This window comes from Calliopsis andreniformis, chromosome 5 (genome assembly GCF_051401765.1).
Source record: "Calliopsis andreniformis isolate RMS-2024a chromosome 5, iyCalAndr_principal, whole genome shotgun sequence".
In the NCBI taxonomy this organism is placed as follows: domain Eukaryota; kingdom Metazoa; phylum Arthropoda; class Insecta; order Hymenoptera; family Andrenidae; genus Calliopsis; species Calliopsis andreniformis.
Window position 1 is genome coordinate 9,809,249 of NC_135066.1, and position 14,092 is coordinate 9,823,340.

A 14,092-nucleotide genomic window follows, 5' to 3' on the forward strand; every position below is an offset into this window, starting at 1 on the left:
CTGCGAGATGCTAATCACCGATCATCTGACCGACCGCTTCATTGTCTTTCCGTTGCGCGTGTATCACATGAACCTTCGACAGCGGACGATCACGCCGATCAATTAACGCATTCTCTCACGTCATTGACGTTTACCTTTCAAACGGTCGTCAGTGGTGCCAACAGCCAAGCGTAAAAATCCGTGAAAGCACTTTGCCCGAAGTAGCTCAAAAGAACGATGCGCGTTCGCCTTGGTCGTTCGTTTCGCGTGTTACGAGGCAACAGACGAAGTAAATCGCGCGAAATCTCGCGCTTATGTCGTCGAATTTCAAGCTCGAGTCATCGGCACAGTTGGCCACGTGGTCTTCGCCGCTCCACAGATGTCGTTCGAACGAGCTGCGTCACTTTTTTGAATTTCAAATTTCCCGCCACTGAAGCACCGCACTTTGCCGCGAGCTCGCAGCGTTCCCGAACGATCGGCCGCGGATTATTTCGACGAGGAAACGATCGAAACCGGTCGAGGAACAGCACGTCGACGTTGAAACTTCGTGAAACTGCGATCGCGTCGGCAACGAGCGTAGCGAGCAGCGAGTTTGTCCAGTGACGTCAACGCACCTTCCTCGCCCGCCTTTATCCCTTCCCTTTTCTCTCTTACTTAGCCTTTTCCTCCTACTTCTCAACGAGATCGAGGATCGTCGATCAACATCGAGTCACGTATAGACACATACACACGTGAAACGTCTTATTCGTTAGATTCTACTGTTGTCGATCCACGCCGATGGATCTTGGGACGTTTTTATTGAGACACCTGTCGCTTTCGATCTCAAGTGCAGTATTCTTAGCCGATCTTGGCTCACGTGTGTCGCAAAAACTTTTCAATCAGTCAGTTTTTGCTCGGCTGAATGAACGATCTACTGTCTAGCTTCGTTACTTCGGTTTTAACATGTTGACTGCCGTGTAGTTTAGTCGGAGATATGCACTTTCATTTATGCAAATATGTATCGATAAAAAGAAGAATACTTCATGGTTCAGCGATGCGTTTATTTTACATCATTGCTGATGATATTAGTGTTGCCTGGAAGGTGATAAATGTTTAGGTGTATATACTGTAAATACAGGGTGATACAGAAATAGGTGGTCCTACTTTAGTAGTATATTCTGCTCCTTCTCTTCGAGATATGAACACTTTTTTTACTATGGAATATTTTAGGTATGCTAAACAGCATATTGGGCATTCGATAGCATTCAAATTGGATGTGAAACATTTTTGTATCATCACAATTTGAGAAAGAGATACTTAGATGCCCTTACTTAAATGGACCACCTCGTATATTAAGAAAACTACGACCAAAGTGCTTGTCATGAATGACCCTCGAGGTAGTTGGCCTGTTAAAAACATTCGAGTTAGATGACCCGTTAGTGTGAGTAAGAATAAAATTACCAGTGATTAATCACTGTCGTCTTGAAGTTTAAAGTGACAAATCCTCCAAGATTCTTAAGACTTCATGAAGTTAATATTGAGAAAACAGTAATCTTTTAGAGAGCTCGTACATACATATTTTATAAGGTTCAAGTATGAACAGATCGTAAAATTTTCGGGTGTATGCTAATGAACGTGTTTGAGGAACTGTATTGGTTTACTATATGAATACATACATATATGTATACATTATGGTGTTTTTTAAGGTGTACTAATTCATCACTGGTGTTTGGCATTCCGTGAGAAACCTCTGAACCTAAATATCACAGCTAATACCAGAGTTAAATGTAAATTTAGCACCAATTCGTTTCAAAGTAAATAAATAGACACCTAAGTGTAGAAATTATTCTGATTTCTAGAAACATGTTAGAAAGTTTTGAAATGGATACGTAACTCTTGGGAAAATCTGCTATGGAATGTGTTATAGGAAATAGAGCTATAGAAACGAGCAATTAGAATTAAGTATTTCTAAGAGCCATGGTAGAAGCACGCGAAATCTTTTATAAAAAATTGTCATTAAAGTTGAAAATTAAGAATAAATGTAGTTTCGTGTACTACAGACTTCCTGTCTCCTTGAAATAATTTTTTGAGGTAGGTACTGTACGCTTTCAGGAATAATTCATAATGGAAACTACAAAATAAGAAATGGGTTCGTGACTCGATTTATCATTCCTCTCTTCATAATGTATAATTCTCTAGAACACTTTGATAGAATATATGGAAAACTGAATAGACTCTTATTTTTACTTTTGAGTCGAAATGTACCAAGCATTGCACATTTACTTTTCCCGTTTACCAGTAACAGTAATGCGACTTCAATATTGATTGATCGATTCGGCGACCTTCGATTGTCAATGGCCCGCTGAATTTCGATCACGTCTCCCTTTGGCTTCTTACAACTCTTCCCATCCATTATTTCATTCCTGAACGCACGAACGTGCTTGTTATTTCATTTTTCGCTCGTCGCCGAATCGTTTCGCGAGCAGAGCACGTGCATCCATGGTGCATCGGCTTGTATGCACTCTGTATACGTTAATGCGCACTAACAACGGACAGTGTGTACACTGGTATCCACTAATAGGGGACACACTTCGCCGTGATAATAACCAATTACGTCAACGAGGCCGGAGGGCATGACCGTGACGTTTCGATGAGCATCGCGAGTACTTTGACGATCTAGCCGTCATCGACTAAACAAAGTTATCCAAATCTTGCATTGTGGTCACATAAATTATTGGTTTTGAGTCAATAAAGTCGAGCATTTTTAATTGTTTCGTGGAGGATAAATTATTGTTAGCGATAACAAAGATATATTGTAATCTTGAACACAGCTAATCAATTTTGGAATGATGGACAAGGTGGTAAACAAGATTTATTAATTAGATGCAGTTAGCGAATTCTGAAGTACATTTGTGATTATTTTTGAGAAGATTGCTTATTTTAATTGAGGATTTGTTCATTTTAATTGTTTGCTAGAATCTACATAGACGCCAGAAGCTATTTAGCCTACTTAAGCAATTCATCATAAATATCGTAAATTTCTTATCATTGCTTCTCATATCTCGTAAAAAGTAATTACCTAATTTCTAGTTGCTATAATTTCCTAAATTTGCTATATTTACTTTATACTATCATAAAATATAACTTGGAAGATACAATAGTATTGTACTAGCGTTTGGGATGGTAACATTCTAGGACGTCATCTTCTATAGAAATCGTAGTTCTATATTTAGCATCGAATACTCTCTTTCTTAGAAGAACCACTGACTATCAAGGATCATCAAAATCCCATTAAATGTTTGCATACTTCCTTTGACGTATGACTCATATGTTAATAAGAAATTGGGAATTTCAATGTTTCCTTCGGATCTAGCTGATTCACCGTGATACGGAACTCTGATGAATATCTACTACACATTTTGCTGTTCCACGTTTTACTACAGTTTTCTTTCAGAGGAAACTCTGAAGTTGAGTCAGTAGTAATTGCGAAGGTGCACAGTCAACTACGATTGCAACGTCATCCATTCATAAAATACATACGTTCGAAAGATTTATCGGAACCTGCGTTCCTATTAGATGAAAATGAGAAACACATACTGTACATTTGGCTGTCGTAGTGGTTACGTTGACTTGGGCACAAAAGTGTGTCGACCTTCAGGCACGACTATCTTAGTCATGAGAGTTGTGAAAATGAGGTAAACGAATGTGAGATAAAAATGTTCGTCAAATAATTCTTCTTTTTCGTACTTGGAAAACCGTGGTAACTTTAACGTAAAAAATTTGAATTGTTCTCTGTAGCAGGTACTCGTTCAAGATTTTGTTCAATTACTTTGTGATTTAGTTGTTCGTGATGGAACAATATCTACGTATCTATCCATAACAGTATTTGAACTACATACTGTGTAATAATATGAATACGTTCACTTTGATCTGGTTTCATTTATACGCTGTGCTGCCAAATAGGTGAAAGTCTTAAACCTCATAAAATGAAATAAAAAGTTTTCTTATTGACAATCAAACTCAAACTTAATGTCTGCAATGAAAAATGTAATTTTCGTTAATTACTGAAAATTAATTAGATGTCAAGTGAATAGATATATAATTTTTAAAAACGATACTTGAATTGAACTCATAATACAATAAATCTCTGTTTCATATTTTTTTTAATATCTTCAGAAAATCTTTACACATCTATTCTATCTCACAATTTTAGCATTTGAGGATTTATGTTCAATAAAGTACACCAAAACTCGAATTTAATGTGTGGAGAGGGAAAAGCACGTGAGGCGCGAACGACTTTATCCTAGACGCGCGAATCGTTCTTCCCCAAGATACTGCAAGTATAATCAGCGTATCAGAGCGAGGACGATGTTGGAGGAGGATGTCGCAATTCGCGTTGCAAGGTGATACGTTTTGCCGTTTTTCTATCCTCGCGACTCGGCTGTCATTCTATACACTGTTCATTGTCGCCTAGACAATAGCTGTTTTGAATAAGAAATGGAGAGATTCGCGATAACATAGTTGCATACAGTAAGCAGTAGTAGAGGTCATTGATGCTAACGATCGTGTAGGAAAATGCTTCCCGTTGCATGAGAACACGTTTACTTAAAGTATGGAATTTTTCAGAGAACCATTTGAGGTAAAACTGAATTAAAACTTGACTTGGCGATAAGTTAGGCTCATTTCTTAAATATTGAATTTAGCAACTATGAAGGCAAGATTCACCACTTTTTCCATATTTTTGAACTAGCAAGCCAGAGAAGTAGGACAGTTAAAAGAAAAAGAAAAAATTTAGCAAAGTACTTTCAAAACGCAACAGAAAGCAGAACAGTAGCTATTTATTCCTTCCAAAAACAAACAAATCGGAAGAAGAAAACCGAGACACACTAACAAATGGCAAATAGTAGGCACGAAAGCACCAATTACAAAAACGGGCGTCATTCTTCAAACATCTCATTCTTTTAAGCGGTTCACTTGTTCTCCTCAACTATCGAAAATGTAGAGACTCATGTCAGAACACAGAACAAACCCCTGTTAGAGAGCAGAGGAAAATGAAACAGATTGTACAATGAACTGCACACAGTAGGAGGGTCTCTTCAAAAGACGAACGTGCTTAAAGAAGGGAACAGCAAAAACAGCAACAAGTGATGAATGAAGTGCAGGAAAGCTCTAATTCCAGGTTCTACGCTCGGTGAGCTTGCACGGCACGAAACAGGTGAAAAGGTAGCCACTCGAAAACAAGGACAACATGGGCCGTGCACTTGCACGAGTCTACGTGCTCGAGGAACTTGATAGCTGGTTTAGCGTGTTTCCTCGTGGTGTCATGGTTCTCCGTGCACGTGTGTGTATACGTACGTATGCGCGTGTCTGTGGAAACTTGGCAAAAGAAGTGAGGTTAAGAGGGGAGGAGGCCGGGCCGAGATTAAACAATTGACTGGCGTGATAACGAGGGCACTTCCCGCCACTAAACTCATCCTGTCGTATCGTCTAACCTGCGCCTCTTTGGATCTATTAAATCCTCTACTCATCCATCTGTCCTTCAGCTACCGCACATTGCATCACGTATCGTGGAATATCTCTTCACGAAGTGACGAACGCGATTCACCCTGGTTCTTATAACATTTTTTGTACTGTACTACAATCAAGAAAATTTCATAATTTACTAGTACACAAAATTTGAACTGCATTAAGGTAGCCTAATAGTTGACAGGTGTTAAAATTTATTTATCATAGGAGTGTCTTGAATACATTGCTGATCCAACGTGTCGTTCATGGGTGACCATCACGACTGTAAATGTGTTAAAGAACATCAGACTCATTCGATACGAAAACAACCCACTGAATAGAACGAAAGAGACAATTTCTTTCAGCTTATCACCATTAAGGTTGTTCTACTCGTGTCATTTAACTGACGATTTCCGTGCTCGTTTAACCTCGTCCTACAAGTACATGCTCGAATCAACGGAGCGAATGTACTATGATCCTCAGCGGCGACTCTGCGAAGTTTAAGTGTTTGATCTCGGCGTCGTGCATAGAAAACAAGCACGCGACCTCTATGAATCACACCGCGTAGGTGAAACCAGCGGAATTTAATCACGAGTCGATTACTAAATGCTTCCCAAAGGCCAGACACCGTCTGACCTTTCCATGGAGACTGCTGTTAGCTGTTACTATTGCCGCTATGAAACTCAATCGATATTTACGATCGCGAATCAACTGTCTTCCGACACGTATTGGAGCAACACACCATATGGTTAGATTAAACCCAGTCTGAGTGTAGACGTTTCATTTGATTGTAATCGAGCTGTCTTTTATCACTTCTGTCCGAGGATTTCGAGCTCCACTTCAGTCTAAATTCAGTCGAGAGTATTTGTTTTGTATTACGCATAAAAATGACAGGAGGATTTTAAATTCACACATGAATGGCCTTAATTTGGAATCACGATCTCTGAAAGATAACGTCAATGTCTAAGATTTATGAGGGACCACTGCTGATGGTATCACTCTAAACCCATTCTATTCTATTTATACCTTGCGTGTAATAAAGCTAGCTACGTATCGGTATGACGAGACGTTGAACGGGAACACAAGTGACTCACAATGCGTTCCAGTTTTTCTGAGTTGAATTCCTAGACAATCGAGACGTCTTCGAGGTACTGAGACTTATGTGCACGCGGTTCTACTTCATAATTCTGATCAGAGCATAGAGTTTACGTGAAAACTCGATTGGAAAACAGAACAATGGAGAAGTGAGTATCGTTTTGTGATTTTTAATCGGATGTAACCTACGAGGTCTGTTAGAAAAGTGACGAGACTCATACCATAGAAATTTATGTTTTCAACTTTATTGTCTTTTAAGTAGTTACTTCCTTCAGGAAACTACACATCATTGGAAATGTTTCCACTTCCAAAAACAGTGTTGGAAATCTTCAGTGAACAGTGTTTTCAGTTGCTGGGTCACGGTCCTTTTAATACTGTTTACTGTTTTTAAATGGCAACCTTGAAATTGGTTTTTTATTTTCTGAGAGAGAAAATAGTGTATGGACTCGAATCTGAAGAGAAAGGAGGCTGTGGGACTAAGACGTGTCTCTTTTGATGAAAAATTCGTTTACTGAGAATGCAGAAGGTATAATCTGAGGTTGAACACGAATTTTTGAATTTTGAATTTGAATTTGAATTTTTGAATTTGAATTTTTGAATTTTTGCATTTTAAATTTAAAATTTAAAATTTTTATTTTGAATTTGAATTTGAATTTTTGAATTTGAATTTTTGAATTTTTAAATTTGAATTTTTGAATTTTGAATTTCAATTTTTGAATTTTGAATTGTTCAAAAACCTCACAGTAATAATTTTGCCTAACTTACTGCTCATTAAGCACAAATTCTTTATCATCAACACCTTAAATATAAAAATACAAGTGGGTATTCATTTGATCTAGGAATTGTTCAGAACGGTATTTTTTTCTATTTCTCAATGCTCTATAAGTGCCTTGTACCGAAAAAAGGAATCGTGTCAGGGATAGGGCGTCATCTCCACAAGACTCCTTCGATTTATTGAATTGTTTCGCTGTATAACACAAACTTTTATCATAAAGCGTTATACAAGTTCTTTCTTTCACTTTCATATTTTTGACAGGTTACTGAAAGATGCACGTATAAAAGTAATCGTAGATCATAGAGTCAAAGTCATTGAAGATAACGTACTGAAACTTTCATTGAATGTAGAGTGAGCTTACAACTACTCAATAATACAAATTCTTCTTATGTAGTGTCACCATATCTTTAAAATAAAATCAGTCTCGGTGCTTTTCCGACAGACCTTGTAATTAAAGGAGTTTTATGTCAATCGTGCATATGTATGAAAGCTTCTCCGCATGACGTCTTTGTGACCCAGTTAGAACAATTTAGAAGCCGAGTATACGGTGAAGTCGAGTTGTTTTAAGGGGGCGATCGTTGCAAATCGCCTGGGGAGTAATTGATCCTCCAGCAAGGCAATTTGCGGCAACGAAACCTCAACCTTCGCTCGTTTTGTAACGGCTCATCGATAGCGAAACGGAAGCCCATCGATTAAATTGTCAGAAGCTTTTTACTGCTACTGAAGGCTACTGACATAAATGTAGACGTGGAGCGGATAATGTGCTAATCTCTTTTAAGGTACCTAATATTTTCTGTAAAAAGCATATCTCTTATCCTCTCAGAACTTTAACATCCTTTAAAGTTATATAGATGTTTCGATATTAATTCAATTTTACATCAAATTCTTTTTATACCAATTTCATCAGCCATTATTTCGTGTTAAAATTCAACCTTCTACAATCCAAACTCAGCAGTTTTCTATTTTTATATGATGATCAATCTCACTTCATCGAATCTATCGCCAAACTATACATACTCACTATCTATGCTATCACTACCTTAAAATCCTCGGTAATCCCTGGTTTTATCACAGTATCAGTTCAGTCTCACAGTTGTCAATCCGTTTTTAGTCTAGTTCCAATATCCACTAGACTGCGATCCAATTTCATACAAAATTGAATTTGTGTGTGTCTATTATTTAAGTGTACAGTGTTAATTCCCTTTTGTTTGAGACATTTTGTTAAACACAAATTTCCGGATGAGTGAATCAGTTCCACAGAAATGAAAAGTCCGCGAATAACAGATTCTATTCGAACTTTCCTGATTAATTATACGGATCGATAGAATGATTCATTCGCTTACCTATACTTGTTCCTGAGGACTTCTGCTCTGAGGATGATGATTCGCTTTCAAGGAATCGGTCTCTAGTGACTCAGAGTCGTGATGATACTGAGGGACCTCCGAAATCGGTGATTCTATGACCCTAATGTGTTCGTCGTCACCGAGGATGAAACTGGTCTTTTTTGGCGTTTCTTTCGATTTGTGGTTATCACTTAAACTCGATCTCCTTGACTGTGAATGGGGATGCGGGTGGGGCGGTGCTTCGCGATGTCCTTCTGAAGGTTCTGTGAATTTGGCATGCCTATACACATAGAATACAAATTATGAATAATTTGAAACAAATATCTGTCTCCAGAGACTGTTTAAGGAGGTGAAATTATGGAATCTGAAATTCAAAAAACGTTCACTCAAAAATTTTGAATGCGAAATTTACTTTTTTGAAGACTCACCAGGTAGGTGGAATCCAAAATTTAAAGATTCAAGAGAAATTTAATGAAAGAATTATGTTTAGATCTTATATTCAGAGATTTTAATAGAATCGACTTCCTTAAAGAGTGTAAGATTTAAAATTTTCAAATTGAAACAAATTTTGTTCACCTAGTTTCTAAATGCAGTCGAGATTGTGATCTTTGGGGAGAGTTGACGTGGCTTGACATTTGATCTATTGCTGTTCTCGAGCTGGATCTCCTCATAAGGTCTGTGTTAGATTTGAATTCGTTTTTTCTGGAATCCAGAGTGCTCCTGGATGGCTCCCTGTGTATCTTTCTGTCATCTTTATTGTGAGCTCGATTTTTCCTCAGTGTCGCATTGATATCCTCTAAAACACGATTGTAATCTTCTTGATTCTTCGCTTCTTCGAGCATATGGCTAACAACATGAGGTTCGCTATCCAACAACTGAAAGACATAGTTAAAATTGTATATTTTTTTATAACCAGCAATTGGTAAAAATGAATTTCTAAGCCAGTGAATGATTTTTAACGCGAGGCACAGTATTTAATAGAATTATTACTTAAATATTCGTGTATTCAAAATACTAGAGTCTACCTTACATCGCTATTATTTAAATGTATCAAGTATTACATATTGTTAGATACTCCATTTTACTTTTTAACTGTCCTCCATGAATTAATTTTTGGGTCACTGTGTACAGAGTTTAACGATTCTTCAAAGCTTGATAAACTTTTTCACACAAAATGCATCATAATTTACAGTTAGCACCTTATCTTATCAAAACAAATGACATACATTCTGTTACAAATAGTGGAGGGAATGTGTCTGAATAGAAAAGAATAAATACAGAACGTTGCTTCATTATAAAAGAAACAGTTTATAAAACTACCTCGTTTTGAGTGTAAAATATTGGCTGTCTCGTGTCCGTTTGCGTGCTGTCCATACTCTCGCGTCTCAGGGAGCCATCGGGGCTGGTGATCATAACTGGAATCGGAGTTAGTGGCGTCATCGGAACATTCATGTGCAGTCCTCCAGTGGATGATGCCAAGCTCGAACCGGATCCAGTGGTCAAGGAACTGCTGGATACGTCGCGGTAATGAGCGAAACCGCTGCTGCTCATACGCTCTGAAATCATCCCAGGAATCTAAGTTCGCTGACAGGGTGTGCATACACCAAAACTTATGCTACAGAAATATTGCTGGTTCGAGTGCAACGTAGGAATCTCGTTTATCGTTCTCGCCAATGGCTCGTATTTTCTCTGGCCGACCTCGTTAGTGCTGTTTTGCCTTTCCCAACATAGGGTGCTCCAGAAATACATAAGTAGTTAAAAATTATTAAGTCGATACATCAATTTTGTTAAATTCTTTAATAAGAAATCGAGTGGTGATTATGGAAAAGAATTTAGTTATTTTTGACAATTCTTATGATTCAGTGGAAATTGCTTTCAACAATATTATAACATTTTTGTACCTAATTCATTGTAAAGACACTTGAGGAATAGCGTTTATATTTTGAACAAAATTTGTCCATGTGTTTTTTCTACGTCTCTAAGACAAATAGAATATTCTCTTAAATTACGTATTTCTGAGACACCCTACATATTTCTGTGCAAATCTTATAGTATAATTGCCTATGCTTCTTCCTCATTCTTGGTTCCCCGTTTTATTTTCATTTCATTTTCCACTGTGTTGATTCTTGATTCTAATGTATGTTACGGCATATAAACGATGCACTAAGTTTCTAGTCGTTTGATAAGTGAACAAATTACGCAGCTGTTCAGGTTTTGAAAGTCTTGATGCGAAGCAGGAATTTGAAATATCCAGATAATTTAAAGAATCTCAGTGGAGAATTCATAAATATTTCTCTCGTACGAAAATTATGTTCCACTGAATTCCCATTACCGACAAACTGCTTACTCTCAAGCTATCGTTACTTCTTCCTTCGCTTCCTTCAAAATGCAGTTAATAATAAAAATTGCGACAGGAAATATGAATGCGGTATCATGTCACATAATCAAATGGAAATCTGCGTCGCGGCGCGGCGCTTGGCTCGTGACACGAGTAACATCGCCACAGATTTAATAAACTAGATTCATGTTAATCGAGGTCAATTACATTTATCCAACCGCGCGATCATAAAATGCACTTCGCTTTTTATCGTCACTGTCGGCTCATCAAACGAGCATCAGATTTCCTGCCAACGATCTAACCAACGTTCTTTGGTATTCTGAAGCTAAAAGTACTCTGCTCCGTACCTCCTTTCGCGCGCTGCATTGCCCTTATTTTGTCCAAATCAGCTGCCGAACACAATGGCGTGTCAACTTCGTAAGTGTTGTTGAAGAGAGTATAGTTCACCTCGTATTCTCCAGTTTCTTTTTTAAATGTGATTATGTGCTCAAATCTGTGACCCCACAGAATTTCAGAGGGTAAATAGGAGCTCCTTGCTTGGGTGGTCATGCCAGTTGATTCGATGACACCTGAAAATTCATATACATGGATGATAATAATAAAGTGAAGGTCTCTATTACATTCACGCCAATGTAAATCATGTAAGATTTGTTCATTTTTAATAATACTAATATTTAAAGTATACATTCTTATATGAAAATACAAATAATTAATACGCTATGGATGTCTATATAAATTCTTATTTTTATAATCATACTTAGAGCAGTGGAGTTTAATTGAAAATTTGTTTCACTTTGCAAACATTATAAAGTGTACTTAATTTTTGATATTTTTTGTACTTTTTTGCATACTGAAATGTATATTCTAAATCGGATTTTTAAATAGTCAATAGAACTCCAAAAAAAGTTTCTTGCTTTGAAAGTTTTCGTAAGTTGTTTGCGTTAAAATTTAATAAATCAATAACGATTGCAAGATTTTCTGATCCCATAAATATCTGGTTATTAGTAATGTACTATTAATTATAGCTGTCACTTAACAGCACTGTGCATAAACGACTTCAGACCAACATCTACATAATATCACATTACTATATGTATATAGTGCAACTATAAATGCGTCCACTTATCTATAATAGTACAGCATCAATGCGTTTTATAGATAAGTGGACGCATTTATATTACACTACATATGTACCTATAATAATACGAATATAGCATGTCGACGTTGGTCTGATGCTGTTCATGCGCTGTGTTGTTAAGTGAGTAACAACCTTTACGTTCTTTATACTTTGAATTTTTTTCCATCTTGTTTCGCAATTAAATTACAGATGACACTTCTGTAATTAATCAATCATTCCATGATTCACAAAGTATATTAAATATTACTTATTTCGGAACTTTGTAACAGAATGTAACTGTAAATAAATGTAATCAAATAGTAACACTATTCTCATTTTAAAAATAATATTAAAATTGAAACTATAATTGTTTTTACAAAAATATGAATTTACAAAAACATTCTGAAAAACATCCTGTTTTCTGATTGAAATTTATCGCACTATAAATGCCATTTTTTCTTGACTTATCTTACTGCTTCTTTACCTTCCAATATCACTACAATCTCAAACCGCTCCCGTAACATATCGCTAGCTGATATGTGATAAAGCGGTGAGTGTTCATCGATCTTGTGAACGATCGTTGTGGGCCAAATAAAGAATATCTTGTCCTCCTCGCCATCACCGCCTACTTTTAGCTCAGTTTGAAAGAACGGTAGGAGCTCTCCTTCTCTGGTTACCTGAAATTTCAATAAACATTTCAGGTCGTGTTAAAACAAGAATTAAGATGCATTCTGGCTATGCAACTTGATATTTTGGATATCAGTTAAATAATATTTTTTTAATTAATTTTTTAGAGTTTTAGAAACTAGGGTATCTTATTTTTTTAGTTTCATTAACATAATAAATATATGGTATATACACAACATGTGTGCAGCTCTAATTTCAGGTGAAAATGGTATAATTAACCTTGTCAGATCTCACTGGCAATGCCCGTTCATTTCTTTCGCAGCTGTTCAAATGAATAGCATTTGCTTTTGTGCAAATAACGTTTACCACGAACATAAAATCAACAGTAGCCACAATTTGGGTATACAAATTAATTCTGTCTTTCTTCCAACTAGGTCATATAGAACCATGTAAATACAGATGGCAATTCTCTAAAACCACTCTAATATAAAGAAATAAATTTTGTACTTAAAGCAGTTACTATATAGAAATGAATAAGTCCAAAAAGAAGAGGGCAATTTTTAAGTAACTTAAGTATCCTTAAGACGCTTAAAGAGTTATTCAGGGTAATATTCAAAGTGTCTACAAAGCTGCTTAGCGTAAAATCTTATTTTCTGAGTTTACCTTATCTCAATTTTTGCAAGACAAATTGAAATCGTAAGGTGACTGTCTGGCATCGTTAAAAATATATAATATTCAACACTCTAAGACTTAATTCATAGAACACGTTTCCCACCTTCCTTTTGATCATCTGAGCTCTGACATGCGCCTCGATAATGTGACTCTTCCTCATGTCACCTACACGAAACATCAGACACGGTTGGCCGTCCCTTTGACAAATCACTGCATTTCTTGAAAATAATAACGTCTGCGTCCTCTTCTTTGGCCGAGACAGTTTCGCAAATACTATGCCAACCATGAAGGCCTGCAGAATCACTCCTGTCATCGACTGTATGCATATCACGAATACCGCCTCTGGACACTCGTCTGTGGGATGTTTCGATCCATATCTAAAAAAATTCGATTCCATTAAATGCTGGAATTGGTTTTATAAACGATATTACGAAGACAAATTTTTGTTGTTTGAAATTCATTATTGTATATTTTTCTAGCATTTCCTGTTAACTATTACAATAGAAATATAGTATTCAGAGAAAAATATTGACTTGAAGCATATGCAATTGTTGAATTGTTTATTTTTATTTAATCACAGTAATCGTTATCTTATGCAGGATGCTAAGGAAATGGGCGATCCTATTTTGGTAGCCTCTTCTTCGCAGCGAGTCCTTAAGTGA

General features: G+C 36.7%; 1 protein-coding gene across 2 annotated transcripts in view; it reads right to left on the bottom strand.

The window, feature by feature from the left end:
* LOC143179825 (uncharacterized) overlaps positions 1–14,092 on the bottom strand; it is a 32,709-nt gene that overhangs the window by 4,582 nt on the left and 14,035 nt on the right. For both annotated transcript variants that reach the window (XM_076379207.1, XM_076379208.1), the window contains exons 4-9: positions 13,534–13,807; positions 12,616–12,808; positions 11,362–11,583; positions 9,997–10,232; positions 9,253–9,551; positions 8,677–8,956 (exon numbers count right to left, since the gene is read on the bottom strand). In XM_076379207.1, the coding sequence (XP_076235322.1) occupies positions 8,677–8,956; positions 9,253–9,551; positions 9,997–10,232; positions 11,362–11,583; positions 12,616–12,808; positions 13,534–13,807 (1,504 nt within the window). The remainder of the gene's footprint in view (positions 1–8,676; positions 8,957–9,252; positions 9,552–9,996; positions 10,233–11,361; positions 11,584–12,615; positions 12,809–13,533; positions 13,808–14,092) is intronic.